Raw genomic sequence first — 24,017 nt, 5'->3', positions numbered from 1 at the left:
CAGGGGCTTGGGGAGGGGTGCAGTCTCCTGTAAGGGGGGGATGCAGGGGCTTGGGGAGGGGTGCAGTCTCTTTGGGGGGGTGCAGGAGCTTGGGGAGGGGTGCAGTCTCCTGTAAGGGGGGGGGATGCAGGGGCTTGGGGAGGGGTGCAGTCTCTGGGGGGGGGTCTGCCCTACGGTAGTGGCGGGGGGGGAGGTGCGGGGCCCCCCAGGGTAGGTGGGGCGGGGGGGAGGTGCAGGGCCACCGTTAGGGGGGGTTACACTCCGCTTGTGGGGAGGCAGGGGCCAGGGCGCATTTCCTCTGGGGTGCGACCGTTGGCCCTGCCCCGCTGCAGCCCCCTCCCCCCTCCGGCGGGTCCGCGCGCGCGCGCGTGCTCCCCGCCGGCCGGGCTCGCGCCGGGGCTGGCTCCCCCCCCCCCCCGTCCGCGCCCGGCGCTGGCCAATGAGCGGCGCTGTTGCTGGCAGGTGCGGAGTGTTTTTGTTTTGGGTTGAAGTTGAGGCCGGAGGAGACGCGGCGGCGGCGGGCGGAGGCCGCGCACCCCCCTCCCCCCGCGCCCCGGCCCCACCACCACCTGCCCCGGCGCGAGGAGAGACCCGGGGGGAGCCGCCCGGAGCCACCGGCCCCGCCATGAGGAGGGAGATGAACGGGGTCACCAAGAGCAGGTTTGAGGTGAGGCCCGGCCCCGGGGGGGCCCCGCTGGGGAGGGGGGCTCCGGGCTCCTCGGGCGGGCGGGGACCGGGCCCCCCGCGGAGGGGACCCGGCCTCGCCTCCGTGTGTGTGGGGGGGAGGGGTTGGCAATGGCCGCCCAGCACCCAGAGGCGCAGCTGAAGGGGAGGGGGCCGCCCCACCCCGCTCCGGGGAGCGCGGAGCCGATGGGGCGGCGGGGGGCGGCTTTTCCTGTGACTGATGGCGATAAAGTGCGGCGGGGGGAGGGGGGCGCTTCTCGTTGTGCAAGGCAGAAAGGGGAATCCTGTTTTGGTAAAGGGGGGGGTAGGCTGGGATGTGGGGTCCCGGGCTTCGGAGGCCCTGCCATCGCAGGGGGTGGGGGGGCAGCGTGTAAGCGTCTCCGGGATGGGGGTGGGGTATGGGGTCTGGCGGGGCGGCGGGTTGGTCTTGTAATTTGTAAGGAGACTAATACTGTGGAACTTCCTTTTCTCCCCTTGGTGTGTAATATTGTGTGTGGGGGGGGAGGGGGGCGTGTTTGTTTGCTGCTCGTTGAGTTATTAGATGTGAACTTCCTTTTAGGGACTGCGGTGAGGGGAGAGTCGCTGATGTGTTGCTGACCTATTGTATGTGCCTGTGTTTCTTGCGGAGTTGGTGATGGAGCGAGAGATGTGAAAATACCTTCTTAGAAACAGACCAGCTGTAGATGGCCTGAGAGAGATTTGAGGGGGAGGAGGAAGCTTGCAAAGAGGAAGGAGGTGCAACATTTGCATTGCTTTGTGCTGTCGACATGATATACGGGCAGTTGCAGGCAGAATTTGATTACTCGGGGTGGGGGATGGAGAGGGCGGAAGGAGCACAAGGAGCAGAGGGTAAACAATAAGATCTATTCAAAGAATATGCATATAATCAGTCTGATCTGGGATAACACAAAGCACCCCATCTAGTCAGGGTTGTTTCCAGCACTTCATTGTTGTAACAGCTGTCTTTTTCTGAAGGGGGGAGGAGGGGATGTTGGTGACAGAAATGAGGGCAACCACAAGGTTTACTTCACATTTTATGGAGATTGTATGCAAGGGGAAAATATCTACCAATTCAAATTTTCAACTGTGGGGCTTGTTGCTCCTTTTGCTCTTGAGAAAAGCTTGAATGGAGGGAGAAGAGCAACCTAGAAAGGGACTGAAACAATGTTGGGTATGGCTCGTTCTCAGTGCTGAGGGGGAAGGTAAACACCATCAAGCAAAAATCTTTTACTGACAACTTGAGGAGTGTCTGATAACTGCAATGAAGAAGAACAGCATGTTCATCAAGAAACTGACCAGTGGATTGAGACAGGTATAGAAATCGAATATAATTATGTAAAAAAAAGTTTCAATTTTTTTTCAACAGCTGATGTTGGTTTGATGCAGAGACCATAGTGAACAGAAAGCATCCTTGTTTACAGTGATTTCAGATTATATCATAGTAAAAGTCAGATATCCTTAACCTGTGTATGATTTAACTTCTGTATGGAGCCTGATGTGTATGATTAGCCTCTGTGTGAAGCCTTGAGGCTGATAGGCATTCACAAAGAAAAGGCCAAATGCAAAAAGTCTCAGGACTGTGGTTATTGCTTGTACCATTCTGATCCATTCTTGGTTGCATAGTAGTTTGAAAAGTAAGCACACACTAGTAGCAGCCTTCTGTGGGGAATATTTATTTGATGTTGCAGGGACCTTTCATACTTGTCTGTCCTGCCATTGGGTATTCTTATGAATTTTAGTTTTCAGGTTAGCTGCCAATAAGGATGTACCAAAACAAGATTAATGTGAATCATTGCAAAAGTAATGTTTTTTCTGAAAATGTGTACATTCACAAAACTGGAAGCAGGCAGGGAAGAAATGGAAAAGCTAAAATTAAGCTAAGTGCTGAAGGACTATTTGAGACCTAAATTCATGTATTTCCATATACAGGTGAGAACTCTAAAATGTTTAGTAACAAATAGGATGACGGGAAAGAATCCAAATGTTATCCAAAATTTTAATTAGTTTCAGAACTGAAAGGAGTGTCTTGAAACATTGTCATGTTTCTTGAGTGTATTTTCACTGGTTTTAAGTAATTGTTAGTAATTTGAGGGCATGGATGCAGTGATGTGGTTTTGCTAGTGGGGGTTAGAGATTAGCAGTACTATCATAAAAGTATTCTAAAGCAGTGAATTTACTTACTTCTTCAAAGAAGCATAAGTTCTATTTGTTAACAAAAAAATGTTTTTAACGTAATAGTTCATATATAAAAGCAGACCTCAGGAAGAACTTGTGTAAGCTCAGAAGCTTGTCTCTCTCATCAACAGAAGTTGGGCCAATAAAAGATATTACCTCACCTACCTCGTCTCTCTAATATCCTGGGATTGACGTGGCTATAACAATGGTATGGGGGTGTGTGTGTGTGTGTGTGTGAAATGGGCAGTCATGCAAAACAGTATGTAGGCTGGAAACTGCTGTTTTCTGTTCAGTTATGGAATATTGAAAGATAAACAAAGATAGTACTGATTACTGCTACATAGCTCTGCTGAGTACGTCTAAGCCATGTCTGCACCTCCACTTAGGTTGGCAAAACTTATGTTGCTAAGGGGTGTGAAAAAACCACACTCCTGAGTGATATAAGTTTTGCTGGCATAAATGGTAGTGTGCACAGCACTATGTTGGCGAGAGAGCTACCACTGCTTGTTGAGGTGGTTTTATTATGTCAGTGGGAGAGCTCTCTCCCATCTCGTCTGTTCGTGTAGCCGCTTGATGCCATCTTACAGCGGCTCAGCTGCATCGATACAACTGTGCCACAGTAAGCTCGCTAGTGTAGACGTGGCCTTAGAACTCTGAAGTTAATAGGACCTTAAGAGGCTGATGCCCTGTTCTGAAAGGTAGTGTGTGTTAGAACTATGAAAAATAATGATGAACGTCTTTAAATAAAAAGTAAATTGTTGAGTTTGTCTGCCCAGTTATTCAGACTTAATATACATCTTTTGTTAAGCTGTACAAACAGTTTCTTGAATTTTTTGTTGTGAGTTTTAAAATACAATCCAGGCTACATTTGGGAATGGTCTCTTACTTTGGTAATAAAGTACAGTGATAAGATATTGGCTGTATTTCCTAAACATGGATTTCAGATGGATTTCTCATATCAACACATAAGCAGCTAAACTCTTTATTTTAAATGAAAGAATGAACTCTTTGGCATGACTAGCTGAAGAAGAGCGTATTCTAAATATACTCCTTATGGGAGGTGTGGCCACCACAAAGAAAATAACTTACTGTAGCAAAGCAATTGAAAAAAGGAAAACATTACCCAGACTGACTCTTAATTCCTTTGGCTGTGCTTTTATATAGGACATGTCGTAGTGCATCAGAACACTGGCCTATATGTGGTAACCTGCCTCCAGCAATAGCAAATATCAATGCTAAAGAGGCAAAATGCACCTATGTAACAATGTACTGGGGAAGAGGAGGGGGTGAGTCTTTCCTGATGCTTGTGGAGATCAGTTTGTACCCTACAGCATGAAATTCTGTTAACCTTAAGAAAGGTCCTAGTTCTCATCGCTCCTTTAGTATCCTTTGCCTGTTCTGTCCCGATGGCCTGGAACACCGCCCCTGTACTCTGTGCCCCAGGCACCTTGCTCTCCTCTTAAATCTCTCAACTTGCTCCTTCCATGAAACCCAAGTCAGCAAAAATACTGTCACTAACCTATCACAAAACATGAAATGAGAAGGTAGTGCTCTGAGATAGAGCATTCCTCTTGGTCTCCTGGTATGTTTTGTGATATTTTTGTTTAGGTTGCACTACACAGAGAATTTTTATCAATACTTCCACTGTTTGTCTATCACTGATGCAGCTCCTTTAATGCAAGCAATGACGGAAGCATTATCATAGAGCAGATCTAGATGATAGCGTGGTTAAAAACACCTGCACCTGGTCTACACTAGTACATCTACCATTGCTAGTATGAGTTGAGCTGCATTGGTGCTCGACTCCTGAAAATTCTCAGCACAAACAACAGTTTAAGCTGCTCCCGAGCAGGGACTGTGTCGTCTTCTGAGTTTTGTACAGTAGTGAGCCACATTGTTGGCACTTAAATAATTATAGCCTGAAAAAATGCTATGGTAATAAACTTAGTCTCCAGTATATCCTCAAAAGTAATGGCCAACCTTTCCAGCTTCCTCAAGGAGACTCCACACCCTCCAATTAGTGGGAGTTGTTTCTGGCCATAAAGTCATTCTTTATGAGAGAGATTCTAAACAACTTGGATATCTGCGCCAATAAATGTGTTATCCATAATAACCCTTCATACTAAAGCAGGACAAGTACATCAACTTTATTCTTTTCTTAGCATCCGTTGCCTATCAGTATTTCAGATTCAAAATATCCAAGAGTTTTAATGGCCCACACGTCTGTTAGGCCTTGTCTGGAGTCAAACCTGCTATGAAACGATGCAAATGGAAATCAAAACTAAATATTTCAGCTGTTTTAAAATACAGAATGAAATAGTTTGCAACTGTGTCTCGAAATTTCTCTAAGCAAAATCATCTACATTTAATTTACATTCTGTCGTCATCTCAGTTCTTTTGGGGCCACTCTCTCCTCAGTATTCCTTGCTTAAGATCATTCTTTGGTCTTCCAGTGGTGTTTCCAAATCTGAGCTCTGGTTGGCCTCCTAAAATCCAGAACTAACTCTTTCTGTAGTTGCTTTGGTCACCATTGCGTGGCTCTTATTCAGCCTTTTTGTCATTTTCAGGCCTGTTTTATAAGTCTCCTCCCTCCAGATGAGATGTAACTAGTGAAAAAATAACTGAACTGAATATTTCTATAATCTCAGATAGGTCTTGGACACCTCAGGGATATCTTTAGACCCTGAGTAATTCAATCTACTGAAATGCAGTGAAACAAACTAAATTCTGGACAAATTGAACAAGGAATGCCAATAAATATTTGGATTTCACTGTGTGCCCCTCTTGCTCCTCTACCCAGAAAATATAAATGAATGGGTAGCCAGTGGTGTACTTACTATTGTATGTTGTATTGCATAACAGAAAAAGAAGAGAAACTACCGTTCACATGCCATTGACAGAAAGCTAAACCATAGAGCAGAAGTTAGGAGTCATTAGGTGGTGTTCCTGAGTCACATAACAGCATTTGCTTTTGTCAGATCTCTGCTAATAACATAACACTTATTAAATAGTGATAAGAAATGGTGAGTAAATAGCAAAAACATAAATTTAAACTTTCCTGAATAAGGTTTTTTCCTTAAAGGTCCCATATACTTCTGTTCTTAAGTTTATCCTGAGAATGCGAAAATAGACTTTTTGATGTGCATATACCCCCCCAAAATAAAACAAACAAACCCCAAACAAACAAACAAGGACCCAGGGACTCAGTTTGTTGGCTGACTCGTATTAAAATCCTTTTAGAGGTGGGTGAAATGTCTGCCTGAAGCTTAGCAGATTGTTTAACCTAGAACGTAAGAATGGCCATACTGGGTCAGACCGAAGGTCCATCCAGCCCAGTACCCTGTCTACCGACAGTGGCCAATGCCAGGTGCCCCAGAGGGAGTGAACCTAACAGGTAATGATCAGCGATCTCTCTCCTGCCATCCATCTCCACCCTCTGACAAACAGAGGCTAGGGACACCATTCCTTACCCATCCTGGCTAATAGCCATTAATGGACTTAACCTCCATGAATTTATCCGGTTCTGTTTTATAGTCCTAGATTTCACAACCTCCTCAGGCAAGGAGTTCCACAGGTTGACTGTGTGCTGAGTGAGGAACTTCCTTTTATTTGTTTTTAAACCTGCTACCCATTAATTTCATTTGATGGCCCCTAGTTCTTATATTATGGGAACAAGTAAATAACTTTTCCTCATTCACTTTCTCCACACCACTCATGATTTTATATACCTCTATCATATCCCCCCTTTGTCTCCTCTTTTCCAAGCTGAAAAGTCCTAGCCTCTTTAATCTCTCCTCATGTGGGACCTGTTTCAAACCCCTAATCATTTTAGTTGCTCTTTTTTTGAACCTTTTCTAATGCCAGTGTATCTTTTTTTGAGTTGAGTTTATGCATAACTCACATGTGGTTCTGTCACTGTAGAGGTACAGTGACCACACTGCATACTCTACCAAAGGGCTGAGTGGAATTTGACCAGATTCAGAAGCAAAAGTCAGTTTAGTTGAGCTGTGGGAGGACTAGGAAGGATTAAACAGGAAGACTTAGCATTTTGTTGGAGGAAATGGGGCAAGAGATGGTAACATGAATCACCCCCTGTTCATCTCCCGTGTGCAGTATTGCCCATGTTTTGCAACTCTGGATGCCATATAGGCAACTTGCCAAGAGCCTGAGAATCTTGCATATTTTGCATGTAAACACAGGATTTTTAGTAAAGTTTCCGCACACCCAAAATATGTTTGAATCTTGCTCGAGAGATTAACTGAAATTGCCTCAGGTTTGAGTTTGCCATAGGTTAAAAACGTGCGTTCTGTCAGCTTTGTCATTATGTTGCTGTTATAGTGGGGACAGTGGCGACATGCAATGCTTCATATCTCCCTCCTGAAGTGTGGTAGACTATTGCTCGTCCTTCCAGATACAGAGTATACAATGGCTTTAAAGGTGGTGGGGAGCTGAGAGTTGTACCAAGAAAAAAGGCTTGATTGACCTCAGCCCTCTGGCCCCAGAGTCCATGTTCGGATGTCTCAAACATCTTTTGCTACCAAAGAAAGGTACTAGCAGACTGCTGACAGCTAAAGTGCAGACACTAGCTAATGACCTTTTTGGGGAGCAGTAGCACATAGGACTATGTGCACGGTTTCCCAGAATTGTTGCGCATTGCAGCACAGATGTTTCATGATTTTTTTAAAATAGTTGATGTTGTTCTTATTATTCCAGAATAGATTTTCTACTCTGGAAAAGTTAGAGCACTTTTTATTTTAATTTTTTTTGGGAGGTAGGGGGAAATGGGGAGAAAGGAACCATATGCTTGAAATTAAGGGCTTTGACTGGATAAAGGTAAAGAGAAGTACAGGCGTGTACTGCAAGTGTCACATGTTACATGATCATTGACCGAACATCTCCTCTTTAGATTCAGCAATGATATCTCCCTGTTGATTGCATATTACTTCTCATGGCTAGGCCCTTTGACACGTGTGTAAATGGTCACTTTTCTTGCTTATTACTGAAACAGGCATCCCTTGTATGCTAGGCTCATTTTGTTTCAGACTGTGCATATTCACTTGAGGCCTAAGACATATCAGGTAATTTGTTTTCCTTTCCCCTGCTGGATTACCTTGCTACTTAATTTGTTCAAACTAATTTAGCCCCATTATGTAAGTGATCTTGATGTGTGTTTTTGCCATATGAATATGGTATGGTGCACTTAACTGTAGTAATATACTGGGTCATAAATCTGCGTGTGGATGGATCACCTGTGCATGTTTTACCTTAACCTGTTGATCTTTCAATTGGAAGTACGCTTTCAAATAGCTGATTCTCTTACGTCTGGCAAACTTGCCCTGTCCCCTTCCCAGCACCCCATGTTAATTATGGGGACCGTATAGCTTGACGACTTTTACTTGTGCATTTGCTAGGAAGTAATAGCAACATCAGCATATCTCAGGTAATGGGGTTTTCGAGAATTTGTGATCCCTCTACTGGTTCTCTGTTAGCAGAGTATAAAACACTAGGCCTTACAGAAACGGATTGTGTATGGTTTTGTCTTTCTCAAAGGGGATCATTGTTTGAATTGTATGTATAATGTAGTATTTACAATTTGTAGACCTACCAAAGTCAAATAACTTTGACAAGTGAAATTTGGCCCCTGATAATGCTGGACCATTTCTCTTAGATATGTTTTAATATCTGACTATAAAATTTTTAATGGAAAACCACGAGAATTTTCTTGTAATTGTTTTAAAAAACAAATGGTGAAAGGAATATATATATCTTAGCTCAAACACTATGGTAGTGGATGACCCATAGCATACTTCATGGAGAAAGCCATGTCCCTGTGAAATCAGTCTGATCAACTGTAAGGGAGAGAATAAAAAGGAAATCTGCTGTGAATACTGTCTTTATGGCTATTTCAGTCTGTGTGTAAAAACTCTTAACCCTAGCAGCACCAGCACCCCCCCCCCCCACACACACACACGTAAGTTGAAGCAAGATGTGCAGTAAGCCATCTAATTCTTTACAATGGGGTTAATCCCCTTTCAGGGGCTTGATTTTCTATTGTTACACTGAGGAGTCAAATGCTTTTAGCACTGTTGTTAACTCTTAGGGTTAGTCTACACTAGAAATGCTACAGTGGTGCAGCTGCAGCACATCTGGTGAAGATGCTCTCTGCTGACAGGAGAGAGCTTTTCGGTCGTCATTATAAAACCACCACACCAGCGCTTAGGTTGGAGTAACTTATGTCACTCTTGGGGGTAGCCTATTCCACCCCTGAGCAACATAAATTATACCAACATAATCTGAAGTGTAGAGAAGCCCTTATAAATCTGGCCAAGAAGGCTTTTTGCAATTTACTCGGTAATCAGTGATTACAGGCTGGCTATACAGGAAGCGAAGAAACATCTTTCTCTGATACTGGTGATTAAAAGTGATCTTCATAGGGAACTCAGTCTTTCGTAATGGACTGTCAAATCACTTTTCCTCATCAGCTGTCACTTGCATGTGGAGTAAATTGCATATTAAACTATTTCTAGGAATAATAAGCTTACAAGAAGCCTCAAGGGCTAGGTTCTGTTTCATACCACTTAGTCACAACTTTGGGTTTGGCATTTTATGGCCTACTTCTGGTGTTAAGCCAGGCTTCTCTCTGGAGGTATGTCTACACAGCAGCTGGGAGGTGCAATTCCCAGCTGCTCAAGCTAGTGCACTAAAAATAGCAGTGGGGATGTTGCAGCATGGATGGCAGCTAGGGCTAGCCGCCTGGGTGCCTAGCCCAAGCTGCTCCCCATGCCGCAGCGTCCACACTGCTATTTTTTTTTGCACGCTAGCTCAAGCAGAGCTAGCATAAATCTGTCTAACCATGCTGTGAATTGCACTGCTCAGCTGCATTGTGGACGTACCCTGCATCTAAAGAGCCTGTGAACATGGGGAGCATGGAATGAGGGCAGTTGTCTATGTAATCGACAGTCAGTAGATACCTATTCCCTGGTCCTGCTGACACACATGCTTAGAGAGGATGCCAAAGCAGTGAGACTGCTAATGATAGAACTTTATTCAGTAGACAATCTTTTCCCTAGGAGATTTTATACAGATTAAGCTGGGTAGAAAAAAGAAGTCCCTGGGTAACTGGAAAATTTACAAGAAAAGCTCACCCCATTTGAACTGCTTGTATTTATAAATTAGCATTCACAACAACGTAATGCTCAGAGTCCCGAAAAGCCTTACATTTAAATATCACTTATAATTGTGTGGCTTCCCTTCCCAGAATTACTTTTTCAGCACCTCAAACAGGACAGCACAGTTTTGCTCATATGCTTGTTAAATAGAAATGCCAGTTACAGTGTGTGCTGTGAAGAAAGAACTTCTGAATAAAGATATTGCTAAATTGGTTGCTGTATATATGTCACTTCATGAACAATAATGTTGAGTTTATTTTACAGGAAACTTGTGGTATATTCCCTAACCAAAGCCAGACAGGAGGTGTGGGTGCACTTTGAGAGAGTGTTAGCAAAAAGTCTCAACTTATATTTTGCTGGGGGGAAAAAATACTGCCATTAGGCATTCTAAACTATTCTTCCCCTTTTGGACTTGGTTGTATTCCATGTGAGCTATATTTCATTCACTCTCTCACAACCTGTAGGAGACGACTTCATTTATTCCATAAGGGCCCTAAGGTTAAAGGTAATGTTCTTGAATTCATTGATCCCATTTAATGCTAGATTTTGGACATGAGCCAGCTGCTGTAAAGCCAAGGAGCTGCTCATAAGTGGAAAAAAATCACAACATTCCTATATTTTTGTAGCCTGGGAAAAAAACATCATTCACATTTGACCTACCAGACCATAGTTCTTGTAAACAGTCTATTTATCTATATTTTAAGATTCTGTTGTTAGCCTATAATGTTCAAACAGAGACTAGAGTATTTCAGGTGGGGATGTGAATTGGCACCTACAAATACTTATCAACTATAGTTTCAGTACTTCCAGATTTTAGTTCATTCTAGATTTAATGACTTGCGAGATTTTTTTTTTAAACCTCACATACAAAAGTGTCAAAATAATCCATGAAAAAGGTGGGTTTTTTTTCTTCTAGATGGTCACATGGCTTTAAAAGAATACTGGTGTCCTATTTAACTGCATTATCAGACAATGAATTTAAGTGAGCTACAATATTTTTAAATTATATTGAACTGAGAATTTATACCAGTGTTTCATAGATCTTCTGTCTTGTTAATAAATCACGGGATCTTACATTTTAGCTGTCTAGACCAGTTTTATGATAACTGGGAAACTAGTGCCAAAAATGGACAACTCTACATATTTCCGGAAATATCTGAAGTCATCTTATCATGTCAGGCCATCTGTGTGGATGCTGCTCTTACTCTTCCATTCTCCCACAGCTTTGCACTTATTGTTAAATCCTGAAAACTAAAATCTCCTTTCTCATTCTCTCCGACTCCCTATTTCTCTGTAGATGCCAGCCCACACTTGGCTGAACACTTGAATATTTGCAATAGGAATAGCATTGCATTTCAGTCTAGTTTCTGTTGGGCTGTTTTAGTTTCTCTCTCACACGCATGCATACGCACTGGAGCGATTGTCAGAGGACTAGGATTTGGCAGGCATCCACCGTATTGTCTCTCAGTTGGATGAACATTAAGATGAATAACCGTAGGTCCCAATGTGACAACATAGGGTAGAGGAGGAACTTGTGTCTGTCAGCTATTAGCTTGGAAAGCTCCAGATAAACTGCATCCTTTTTTCTGCGGTGCTTTGAATTTCATGCTTTAGAAGAACAGTGTTCAGGTTCAAGGTCCACATCTAGGCTAACACTTTGTGTTAGATTAAGAGAAACAGTGCCAAACCCAATAAAGTCCTGTGTGATTTGATTTAAAAAGAACAGCCCCTCACTGATGCTAAAGTCAGATGCAATCTCAGCTGAGAACCAGCTGACTTTGTCAGCAGCATAGTAAACACTCCTGACCTTGCTAATACACACAATCAGCTGTCTTATACTTCTGACTACTTGATGTTTAAACCCCATGAAGAGCTACCATTGTAACTAGTATTTTAATGCCCATCTTAATTGGGGTAAAATATGGTTCTTGACCACTAAGCATGTAGCCATTAACTGATGTCTGTCAAAAGGCATTTCCGCCCCTTGAGGTTGGTACATGCTAGGGATACCGCCTCACCTTTCTTCCTTGTATGTGGTGGTATTTGCTATATGTCTCTTTAAAAGAGAGCATAGAGGATGTCACACCTCTCAGGTGATGTACCCACAAAAGTAAACCGTTTGTTAGATGGAAATGAACAATGAATAAAATGTTAGCATGCAAATATACATCTTAGCCATCCTTCCAATGAGAGGGAATGTGAATTTAACCTGGAAATTGCTTGGATATAAATTGCACTTGTTGATAAAGCAGAGATAACACACACGATCTCAGTTCCTCCGTCTGATAACATCCTGAATTTGGCAGTTTAGATGCTGCTGTCATTGTCTTGCATGTAGGAGAGAAGAGAATCTGATTGCTGTGCTGTCCAGGGTTTACTGTGCATGAACTATCTGTTTTTTGGAAGAAGGAAGGGGCAGACTTTATTTTTAAAGGGAAGATTTGAGTATGTTGTAATAGTGGTGTGTCAGAGACTAGAAGGTGAAGCCAATACTCAGAAAATTGCTTTAAGTTTTTAAGGTGATAAAGTAAAGTAATATTTATGTGGAGTTTGTTCTATAGATTAATGTTCCCAAACAGTTTTTGTAAACAGAGTATGTCTTAATGACGACTCATCTTTAAGATGTTTTAATAAAAGTAAGAGTAAATCCAATTGAAAAGAGAACTTGAAAAACAGATGTTTAGTTTTTCTTCTTAGGTTCAACTTCCTCCTGTACGTACACACACTCCTCCACTCTGCCAGAGGTGACATTTACAGAAATTTCTTAAGATTTCACCAGCCCTGGAAGACCTTCGCAGCACACAGCCTGGTTAGAATTGGGGTCCTAAGTAGTTCATATTCCATGTTTTAGGCTGTTTTCAGGAAGACAACACTGCACTGGTTTATATTCATAAAGTTTTATTTGGAACTGTGAGGACTAGAAGCTTAACTGTTTTCTTAAATTCAGCATTAACTAAATTCTAAGCACCCTTCTCACTAAAGAAAGTTTTCTACTCCCTCGTGCAACATGGGTAAATCAGCATGTGGGTCCCTGAGAGATGAATAGAGATGTTTGTGTTTTCTCCAGTTGTACATTTTGTATTTTAAAAGCAAACTTTCAGTATGTTCAGCAAATGGAAATCTCATTTATAGGCAAAATATTATATGCTTCACTAAGGCTTGGTGGGAGGCACAGCCTGGCACCAAACTAAATATGCTCACCCACGCTTTGGTCTGTCAGACTGAAGTTGCAGAACCCACAGTCTCATTGCACCCACACTTTTTGAGGCTCTGATCATGTAAGCACTGTTGGAAAAGCTCTGAAACAACTGCTGCAATAGTATGATGATGTAGTACTAGCGTATATTGTAACTTATTTATCTAGGACATGTACACAAAATTGTTTCATTTGTACAACTTTACATTTATTATATTCAAATACTCTTTTTGTGCATGTATATAGTATGTTATACACCACTGTTGCACATGCGAAAATATTCATAACTATAAAAAGATACTCTGGTTCACTTACACACAAATAGGTTTACCTGAGCTACAATGCTGACAACGCATTTTGCCACCTTATGCAGATACCATTGCCCAATCCTCCATTGATAGCCTAAAATATTACCCCATTGTAATCACTGCACCCTCTAATGAATGGTTGGTGTAGCAAATGCATGAGTAGCAACTTCAGCATCCTTACTATATAAGGTGATTAACTGTAGATGAATTTGCTTACACTCGTATGACTTCTTAAAAGTTACAATAGTGTCAGACAAAATATATTGTCAGTTTTGCAATAACTAGTATCCTGAAGAACTAGAGGGGATGGTCATGGCATAGTATGCGCTGGAGGACAAAGGAAAAAGTGACACAACAAACTAGACAGTCTCTTCCCCGCCCTTTCAGGCTGTATACTTTCCTAGGCTATAAGATTTGTACTTACTTGAGTCTTTCAGATACTTTTGCCCATGGGCATACAGAGTCCATTCAGTTAAATTTCTGTTCGGTTTGGATCACTGTGGTGGTTTTACATTCTGGAGAGAAGTACTATAGTGTTCTTAAATGGGTACTTAATGACAGAAATCTCTGTAGAGGCATCGGTCTAGTAACCAATGCAAAATCGTTCTGTTTGGGATTCTTTGTCATTAGCTATGCAAGTCTACATGGAAGACTTTGCATAAATTAAAGGGCATCCAGCAAGTTATGTCAGGTGACTGAGCCTGAAAGATCCTTTCCTTATAGCTGTCACCTATGGCATTAGTCTAACAAAGTTCTTAACAAAATGCATTCCCTGTATTTGTATGCACACACTCATCAGAATGCTGGGAAAAAAAGATAATTCTAGCCATGAGTCTAATAGGGTTAGAATTTTTCTTCTTCGGCAATAAATGTAGCTTGTAGCCCAATTAATACATTGTTAAGAGTGGATTTTAGGATAAAATCCAACAGCTTTATAATTTCTTCAGAGTTGCAAAGTCATACTGCCTAACACATAGTTGCAATTAAATGAATCCTGTGTGTTCTCCCTTTTCCTTCCTGTCCCTTCTAATAGGGGAGGTATTTCCATGTAAAAATACTGCAGAACTGCATAGGCACAATAGCTCGGGAAATATTTCCAGAGCAGTGAAATGCCTGTGTGTGAAATGTAAAACTTCTAGCTGACATATGCCCTGGAAAATTCCACAGGTTCTGCCAATTTTCCAGCTTTGGCACATGAGCTGGAATATATTTATGGGAAACACAAGCCATCCTAACCTACTAACGACCAACTCCTTTAGGTATTGTGACGTTGGCATGTTGTCCACCTCTTGGCCATGGTAACAAAGGAGTCATTTCAAAATATAAGCAGACATTGCCTTCAAAGGCCTGTAGGAGAATAGCAGTATTTAAACAGGACAGTCTTACTCTTGTCTTTCTCTCCCTTTTTCTGGTTATTCTACTTGTCAAAATACCACAAATTTTCCCTAGCCATGTAGCAGGTTATGGCAGTCTGTACAATGTGCTACTCCCCGTTTTGAATTCCACTCCATTTCCATTGTGGTGTGTTACCTCCTGTCTTGAGATATTTCTGCACCTTAGTTTGAGGTATGAAACGCTGACTGCAGTGAAGCTGTGTTCTTTGAGTTATAGTCATCCAAGTGTGGAAGACCTCTGCATAGCCCAAAACCACTGAAGCATTGCTGTAGCTATCCAGTGGGGAGGTATGGGAACTGAGATACTCTAGAGGGTCTTGTGCACATCAGGAGGGCTATATACTGCCTCTGAAAGGGGATATTTTTGTGGTGGTAGAGAGACAACTGGAGGGGCGGGAACGGTTTCAACAGATAAACTGGAATAGTGGCTGGGGAGGGGCTGCGTTACTGTGCCGTGGCTTTTCTTCATGTTGGAGGTGTGTGTGTAAATTCTATACTCCCCTTCTACCCCTTTGTTCTTGTGCAGTTCCTTGCACAATCATCCTGGGCTTTACATGAGGGGTGGATTTCATTCTTTGTGGGGGCAGAGGTTTGGGGTAGGTTTTACATTTTTATATGGGCAGCAAAATTAACACACAATAAATGCATTTGTTTTCTTATAGTTTCTGGCAAGAAAACCCATTCAACAGAAAAACATCTGGTGTTGGAGGGATGTTAAGAAAAGCAAAACCAAGGTCAATAAAAATTATTTCTGGAAATAAAGTCAAAAGATTTGAAGTCCTGGTTAACTTCTAACATTTCAGAAGTTAGGTGTATTCTTGGTGCTGACTTGCTCGTGAGCCCCCACACCACAGTAAAACTAGTCACCCTTTTCAAAAGTTGTGCAGGTAAGCACAATCCTTATTTGGAAAGCAGATTGGTAAACATGGAAGACTGCAGATTTACACTGTACATCAAATGGTTTCTGTCTTTACTCTTTTTCTCCCTTTCCATTTCAATTGTACATGGAGAGAATAGGTAAGGACCTCTTTCTCTGAGGAATTTGTGTCAGTTCTTCTGTTTGGTTTATTATTGATACACTGCCAAATAATTAAAGGTTAGTTCTTACCAAGCTTGTTCCCCCCTCATGCATACCTGCTTAGTGCATAGGGAGGAAATAATGCTGTATAAATAATTCTTGTCTGTATAATCTTATTTTGATTTTTACAATGCATTTCTAGAACTTGAAGTGCATGTAAAAATCAGAGATCCAACTGGCCACATTAGCAATCCTAGTCAGTCTATCCCCCCATCACTTGAGTACCATGCTTTCCGACAAGGCTTGTGAAAATAGGTGGGACTTTCACTGTAGCCTGAATGTCACCAAACTCGGATTCTTTCAGAGCAGAATGAGGGCCCTTCTCTGAGAATGTCCTGCCTCTAATCCCCTCACCTTAAATCTACGGGGTGTTACCATCAACAATTTGCAACTTCCTCAGTATTGCACAAGGTGAAGGACAGTTCCTGTAGTAGTCAGAAACTAAACAATGGGAAGGGCTTTATAGATTTAGGTCAACACCTTGAATTGCACCTGGAATGGACTGAAGCAAGTGGTCAGGTGTCATGCGCTGCCTGTGGAAAACTCAAAGCAGGCAGCTGCATTCTATAGTAACTGGTTTCCAAGTAGCCTTGAAGTATAGCCTCACTAGTGATGGGAGGTAATTAATGTAATGCATGGGTCACTGTGGTAGTCAGAATCCAAAAGAAACAGTTGTAACTTAATAGCCAAGTTTAGATGGGTTTGCGGGGTGGGGATGAAGGAGAAGTTCAGTTGTCCACTTCTAGGTGTCATCTCTATTTCAGGACTTTATGTGCCTTGGATAATCTCTTCTAACATGAACCTTTCTAACCTCTATCCTACCGTTATCTGGCTTGTCTCTCTCCGCTCCCCACAGAGTGTGGAATGTTGGTTCAAACATACTATACTGGCACAGACCGTTATGGGGAGAGAGGTCAGGTACACCTCTGTATTACTCTGCCAATAGGACTTAATCCAGAATCTCCTTTCCTTACTGAGCAAGTAGGTTTTGTTGTAGGCAACTCACAGCTCCCAGAATGTTGACAATGCTGCTTTGGTTCTCTGGTCATAGTCAGCCCCAAGTCCAGCACAACAAACTTGTGATTTGCACTATTGTTACCTGCAAAGCATCAGGTAATATAAATGGTTGGAAAATAGAACTTGGGTTTATAATTCACTAACTGCTATTGAAAATTTTACCCTTATTTCTAAAGAGCAGTTCTGATATCTGCTTGGGATGGCGGTACGTGTGTTACTTTTTATATATGAAAAGAAACCCATATTCTGTGGACTTGCATTTACAGACCACCTGCTTCATTACCTCTGTCTGCAGGTGATACCTACCTAGGAGCCTACATATATGCAGCATGGTGGTTTATCGTGTTAAAGTATGATATGTGTAAGGACAGTTTGGAGTTTTTCTGGTCTACTGTAGGACTTTCAACATTCAGATGTCTTTCCTTACTTTGCCTTTTGTATTTCAGGAAAATAGATGTAGCCTATTTAAGACATGGGAGATTTCTGCTGTCCTTTTTTAACTCTTTTAATCTGATCCTCTGTCAACAGAAGAGTGACCTACCTGGTGGTGTGTTAATGCTGGGTTTATTTGCTTTGCATCTATACAGCCAGACTGGTTTAGTGAACTCCACTTAATCAGCTGATAAGAATCAACCTTTTCAGAATGTAACTTCACTGCTCATCAGTCTTGTTAGGCTTTGCATTTGTGGGGTATAACTTATCCATACACAACAGTTCTTGCGTGTGTTTTAGGAGAAAGGTTAGAAACCTTGTTAATGAATGAAACTCGTTATTTTTAGATTTGTTTGTTTGCCAGGTTTGATATAACACTTTCACTGTCAGTTGGAAATGTGCTTCAGCACTACTGTATGATAGGTATGGGAAACTTGAATGCTTGACCCAAGAATACAGAGCAACAAGGCTGCACACATCAGTGATCTAGGTATTCATAGGTATTCTCTAATTGCCCCTCCCCCAGGTTTAAGTGCATTTTTCAATGTGAGGAAGTACTAAGCCTTTAAATACATGCAGATCATCCATGGAAGCACATGAGATTCTGCCTTCCTTATAAGACTTGTTGGTAACTAGAAAACTGGGGCTTGGCTAGTCTGTTTTTGATACAGCTAGTGAGGTGGTTTTAGAATTGATTAGCTGATCAGCGAGCCCTTTTGTAAATTAGTGGACTGCTATGTCGTTGAATAATCTTTAGGGGTGTGGGGCGGGGGGTGAGAATGTGTGTGTGTCTCTGTATGAGAGAGAGAGAAAACAAACTCTTGCTTACTTGCCAGTGGAGAGGAATATAGTATTCTCCCTGAGTCCTCTCTTCCCATTGCAGAGCTATGCAGATCATGCTACTCTTCAGGTCATGCTTTGTGGTCACGATCCTGTGGAGGAGCAAGCGCTGCTGGTGATTTTCTTCAAAGCTCACAAAAGCTGTTCCTTTGTCCTTTCACTGCAATTGTGCAGGCAGTGGTGGTACCCTGATAGTTAGGCTCCTGAGTTGCAATCAGCACCTCCTCCTCGTCTGCTCTCCTTGCTCCTTTCTTCACTTTCTGTCAGAGAAACAGGAGCCAGCACACACCCTTCCTGAGTCGCCATTGCCTGTACATTGTGGCTCCCTGAGTGCCCCATTGTTGCCTTTCTTTCCAATTCTTCTTGTTCCCTGCCCCCTGGCACTAGTGGCACAAGGTTGTTTGGTGTAATGTGCCATTTTTCTCTTTCCTTGGAAAGGCCTGTGCTTTGATGCATGTTCACAGCACTGTGACAAGGATTGAAAGTCCCTTGTTAGCACCATACACGATCAGATGCTCCTTCATACAGTAGGTTTCGGCCTGTAACACCCAAGAGCCCCTGTTCTCCCAGAACCATTTATAATTAATCCCTCTCTATCAACCCATGAAGCATTTTTGGCCCAATTGAGCAAAACTACATCAGGCATCAAATGCCAGTCGCACACTGGTGCCCAGTCTGAGAACTTGAGAATTTAAGCACAAAGTTGGCCCTGTCGATGCAGTTGAAATTGTCTTGTTAACCAGCAGTTTTGCTCCTAGAAGTAATGATTTATAATGAAAATACAGGGTGGCTAAATGGTTTAAACTGTTTGTTTTTGTTTGCAGATGTTCTCAAACAATGACGAAGCTGTGATCAACAAGAAACTTCCGAAAGAACTGCTGCTTCGGTAAGTTGCCTTCCAATTTGTGAAACTGGAGAATTTCTATATATCTGTTTACAAGCAATAGCTAATTTAGCTGTTTCATTCACAAGTTATGAGCTTGGATTGCTTCAATTATAAAGCCATAAACAAACACTATGCTGATCAAAGGCCTGCATTAGCCACAGTTTATGCTAAATATTTTGTTGTTGCTTTTTATGTCTTTGTGAAGTGTTAAATGAATTTGCTGGTCAACTGTTTTCATAGATAAAAAAGTTATAGGTCTAAAAGGCCTTTAATAAAAATAAGTGCTAGGTATAGGCTAATACCTATACAGTCTAAAATAGGACACTCTCTGCCTATATTCTTTTTGTTAATGTGAAATGTTTCATCCGAAAAAAACCCACACAGCCCCTTTCTCCCAAAGACTTAAAATGTGAGAAACTGTTGGAGGATGGCCAAGTTCCCACTTGAGCACATTTAGTCGCAGCTGCTGTAAATAGTAGCTGAGTGCTCAGCATCTCACGGGATGGGACTCCTGTCATGGTATTGTGGAATCTAGCTTGTGTTAGTATCTCAATCTATTTCTTATGCTGTGAGTATTACCTTCATGTTTGCTACTGAAGTGAAAGTTTGGAGCAACATAAGTTTGGGCAGCTATTTTTCAAATTTGGAAACAAAATTCTCCCTTTTTTCATCTCTTGTTTTGCTCAGACTAGAGCATAGCTTGTACAGAATAGTAGCTGGCAGTCTGTGCTGAGGATCTGAATTATTAAAATGAGCAAACTTCTTGAAATGCGTGTAAGTATTGCTCAGTGATGTTCAAGATTTAATGGTAGTAAAGTCTTTGGAGGTGAGCCCTGGCCTCTGAAAAAAGCACTAGTCTGTTTAAAATAAAATGAATAATGATTATCTGATATTCTGTAATGTTTGTTACTTCTCACAATACCCCATTAGTTAGAGCCATAGATGTTGAGAAAAGCTTTCAAAAACACCTACGTGATTTTAATGAAAATCCTTGGGACTTGGGCTTTGAAGTCACATAGTTGCCCTGGAAAAATTTACTTGTCCCTGTAGCACCTGAACATGTAATTCACTAATCTTCCTTGAAGGGTAATGTCTGGTTGTTTACTGGCCACAGGTTGGGGTGCTCCCACCACTCAAAGCACCAACTCTGCTACCTTGAATCTTGCTCTGGTCGTTTGAGTTTTCATCAAGTGTATTGAGAATCACTTTTTCCAGAACCGTCTCCACAGGCATCTCAAACCTTCCTAATACGGAAGTAAATCTTGAACTGAAATAACTGATTATTCTATAAAATTTTTAGTTCACAACTGACACCGTATATTCTCCTTGCTGTTGTGGATAGTTGTTTTTGACTTTGCAGTGTAGGCACTTAGCAAATGACAGTCCCTGTCCCAAAGAACTTATGGTCTAAAAGACAAGCCACAATAGGTGGATGAGATAAGCTGGAAGATGAGGAGGCTGGGGTAACAAATATAGGATGTCTTAGCACAGACTAGCTGTGTGTACAGTTCTGAGCCAATTACCACGTGTAAGTGCGGCACGGGAGTGAGTGTGGAAGAATGGGTGATCGAGTGGCACCACTGGTATAGCGGAGGCAGGAGTCTACCCTCACAATAAGATAACTGGATGTATAGGTAGGTTTGGGTCCAGATTGCAAAGGGTTTTGATAAGGCAAGAATTTTGTGTCTGATGCAGTGGAAGAAAAGGTTCCAGTGGAGGAAGTTAGAAGGGACGACACAGCTGGTGACAAGCTAGAAAGATGTTAGTAGCAGCATTTGAATGGACTTGAGGGGGGGGGGAAAGGTTGCAGGCATCAAGGCAAGAAGGGAATAGATGATCAGAGCTTGGATGAGATTTCTGGCGCTGTAGTCAGAATGGAAAGGTCTCAGAGGGGTCAGTAGGCCCTTTCAGAATCTAGGGAAGTTGTTGCAAGATGTTAGGAGGAAGAGCTTTTTCTCTCTGTGGTCATGTCTACTAAGGTATTTTGCTCTCTCAGAAAATTCCCACTTGCGTTAGTCAATGGAAGCAATAGTGCAGACACAGATCCCAGGGCTGGATGTGTGTTTAGTATGGGAACAGTACTAGTAGTTCATCCCTTGATGTCACTTTTCCTTGGTACATGCTGATGAATTGTGTTGGGTGTTTAGGATTATGCTAAACTTTGTTTTTAAAAGGAATAAGGAGCATGAGTTTATAAAATTTAAAGTTCATAAGTAAGGGTTTGGCGTGCTGGAATCCATCATTTGCATTCTGTGAAAATTAATTAGTGCAGATTGACAGTGCAGCCTTTGAAAGAGACTTGGATGCATTTATCTAAGGGGATCTCCTATAAATGAATGTCAGTGTCTACAAGACAAAGACTTGTGTGTGTCAGCAGTGCTGCTGGATAATTTCTTGTTCCACAGTTTGGCCATTCTGAGGATGGTATTGATGTCTCATGTATGTGGTTGTGAAGTGAAAAACTGTACTTGCGCCCATTCAGTTGTGGGAGGGTGCAAAATGGGCAGACAGTAGACCTTATCACCCACACAATGTAGAAATCTGTGTGACTTTATTATCATTCTCTCATCCTGCCTAGCTGCTGAGGTTTTTGGTGAAGACCTACAACACTTTACATCTTCAAATGGTCTTTATCTAAACACTTTTGTGAATACATGGATTCATTGCCCTTTCTACAGATAAGGAAATGGAGGCACAGATTAATAGTAATTTAAGTGTTCCAGGCTGGAAATAAGGCATAATTTTTGACAGTGAGTAATTAACTATTAAAACAATTTACCAAGGTCAATTTTTAAATCAAGATTGGATGTTTTTCTGAAAGACATGCTCTAAGAACTATTTTGAGGACGTTCTGGGGCCTGTTATATAGGAGGTCAGACTAGATAATCACAATGGTCTCTTACGGGTTTAGAGTCTGTGATTTCCATCCCCCTGCTGAATCCAAAAAGCTATGCTTAATGTGAACTTATATGAGAGCAAATCTGCTAAATGTTTCTCTTTTGAATCCTGAGCAGGAGATTTTAAACCAGTGACTAAGCAGTTCTGCTGTGGCTACATGGCCCACAATATTGTTGGAAATAGTGACTTGACTCTTGCGTTCTGTGAGTGTATCCTTCTTATGAGAAGCCCGTTGTACAGCATAATTATCAGTCTGTATGATCTTGCTGTCAAAATCTCCATTCAAATTCCAGGATTTGCACCAAATATTTTTGTATTATGGTAATGCCTAGGGATCTCAGTGTGCAAATATAGAATAAGAGCACGGTCCTGAAGAGTTTACAATCGAAATAGACAAGACAGACAAAGGGTTCGAGGGAGTGATGTAACATATAAGCAGGTGAACACTATGAAGTTTCACAAAAGTCATGTTAGTGCCATGATTTTGTTTTTTTAATTTTGCAGGGTGGAGCTTTGTTGGGAGAGGATTATTTCAAGAGACAAGGAAGGTAGAGGTCACATTAAAGGGGGGTAGGAAATCAGGGGTACATGGAAGACTGGATGTGAGGCTGGAGTAAAGAAACTGTAAGGGAAGGGGCAGGGAAGACTGGATTGAACAGTCAATCAGTAAAAAGGGAAGAATGTCCACAACAAAAGCTATTTTAAATAGTACAACACCTCTCTTCTCCCCCCCCCCCCCCCCCCCATGATCTCAGAGTCTGCATGTCTCTGCTTCAGCCACTTATCTCTGCTTCTGCCCATCTGAGTCTCTGGCTGGCTACTCCCAGCAGTATTTGCTGCCACGTTTCTGTGGCTGGAGTGAGGGGTGGAATGGCATGTACCCTGCTGCACCAGAAGTCTCTTCACAGATCTGAGTCCAGGGAGCATTAGGGTTGAGGTACTCAGGCTGGGTCTCTGCTCCTCCCTTCTCTCCCCCCCCCCCAATGATATTCTGTACCTGCTTCAGCTGTTTCTCTCTGTTGCCACCAGATGAGTTTCTAGGGGCTTACACCTTTTTAAAAAATGTACATTTCTAAAAGAGCCAAACCATCAAAAGGTGGAATTCAGTTTATCGCCTTCTCATTCCAGCAGAGCTGCCAACTTCTATTTGGACAATGTCGAGCTGCTTGGTTCGTATAGCAATGAATTTAGATGCTCCCTCCCTGAGACAGGCCAACAGCTGGCTTATTGACTCTGAAAGGTGAATTCATGTTTCATTTTTGGCACTAGTTGTGGTTAATTTAGACATCTGTTTTGCCAAAATAGCTGCGTGCCAATAGTTTCTGTACTATCTAACATGATGGCATCGATAGTCCATTGAGAAAGGGCATTCATACGTTAAGGCAAGCTGCCAATTGACTTTTGAATGTAGGCCAAACTCCATTGGGAAGTCTGAAAGAGTTTTTTCCTAGAGAAATGGTGGTATCTACTAGTTTCCTAAGGGATTTTTACTCCACAAATATACATTTCTCTGGCTTGGTCTCCCTGGCCCTAAGGAGTTTGCCTTTTCCAAATTGGTTCACAATAAGGTCACGCAGCTTTAAAATCCTCCCCCTCATGGTTTGATTGCCTTCTGTACAGTCCCCGCTCTGCTGCCCCATAATCTCCTGCCTTGCCTCAGCATACAGCGCAGTGGCTTTGCATCTACCTCCATATTGATTTCTCCTTCGGTAGCTTTATTTCTGCTCCAAATGAGTGAAGAACAGAACGCAATTGAATGGCTCACCTATTGGAGGCTCAGCAAACCGTAGTCTGTGCCTACTTGGTCAGGCCATAGGAACCAACTTAATAGGAAGGGAACAGAGCTTGACTGTTTGCCAGAAGCTGGGAATGGGCGACAGGGGATGGATCATGATGATTACCTGTTCTGTTCATTCCCTCTGGGCTACCTGGCATTGGCC

The 24,017-nt window shown here is 42.2% G+C and overlaps 1 protein-coding gene across 2 annotated transcripts in view; it reads left to right on the top strand.

Annotated features, from left to right (window-relative positions):
• Positions 1-613: 613 nt before the first annotated feature.
• The window catches only part of FBXL20 (F-box and leucine rich repeat protein 20), a 62,900-nt gene continuing 39,496 nt past the window's right edge, over positions 614-24,017 (top strand). The window contains exons 1-2 of one of the 2 annotated variants that reach the window (XM_074940928.1): positions 614-667; positions 19,118-19,179. In XM_074940928.1, the coding sequence (XP_074797029.1) occupies positions 626-667; positions 19,118-19,179 (104 nt within the window). In that variant the 5' untranslated portion in view covers positions 614-625. Of the gene's footprint in view, positions 668-15,616; positions 15,661-19,117; positions 19,180-24,017 lie in introns of those variants that run through there. The other variant, XM_074940929.1, reaches the window with a different exon arrangement.

This window comes from Natator depressus, chromosome 27, assembly GCF_965152275.1.
Source record: "Natator depressus isolate rNatDep1 chromosome 27, rNatDep2.hap1, whole genome shotgun sequence".
Classification (NCBI taxonomy): Eukaryota; Metazoa; Chordata; order Testudines; family Cheloniidae; genus Natator; species Natator depressus.
This window is presented reverse-complemented; position numbering and strand designations above follow the sequence as displayed.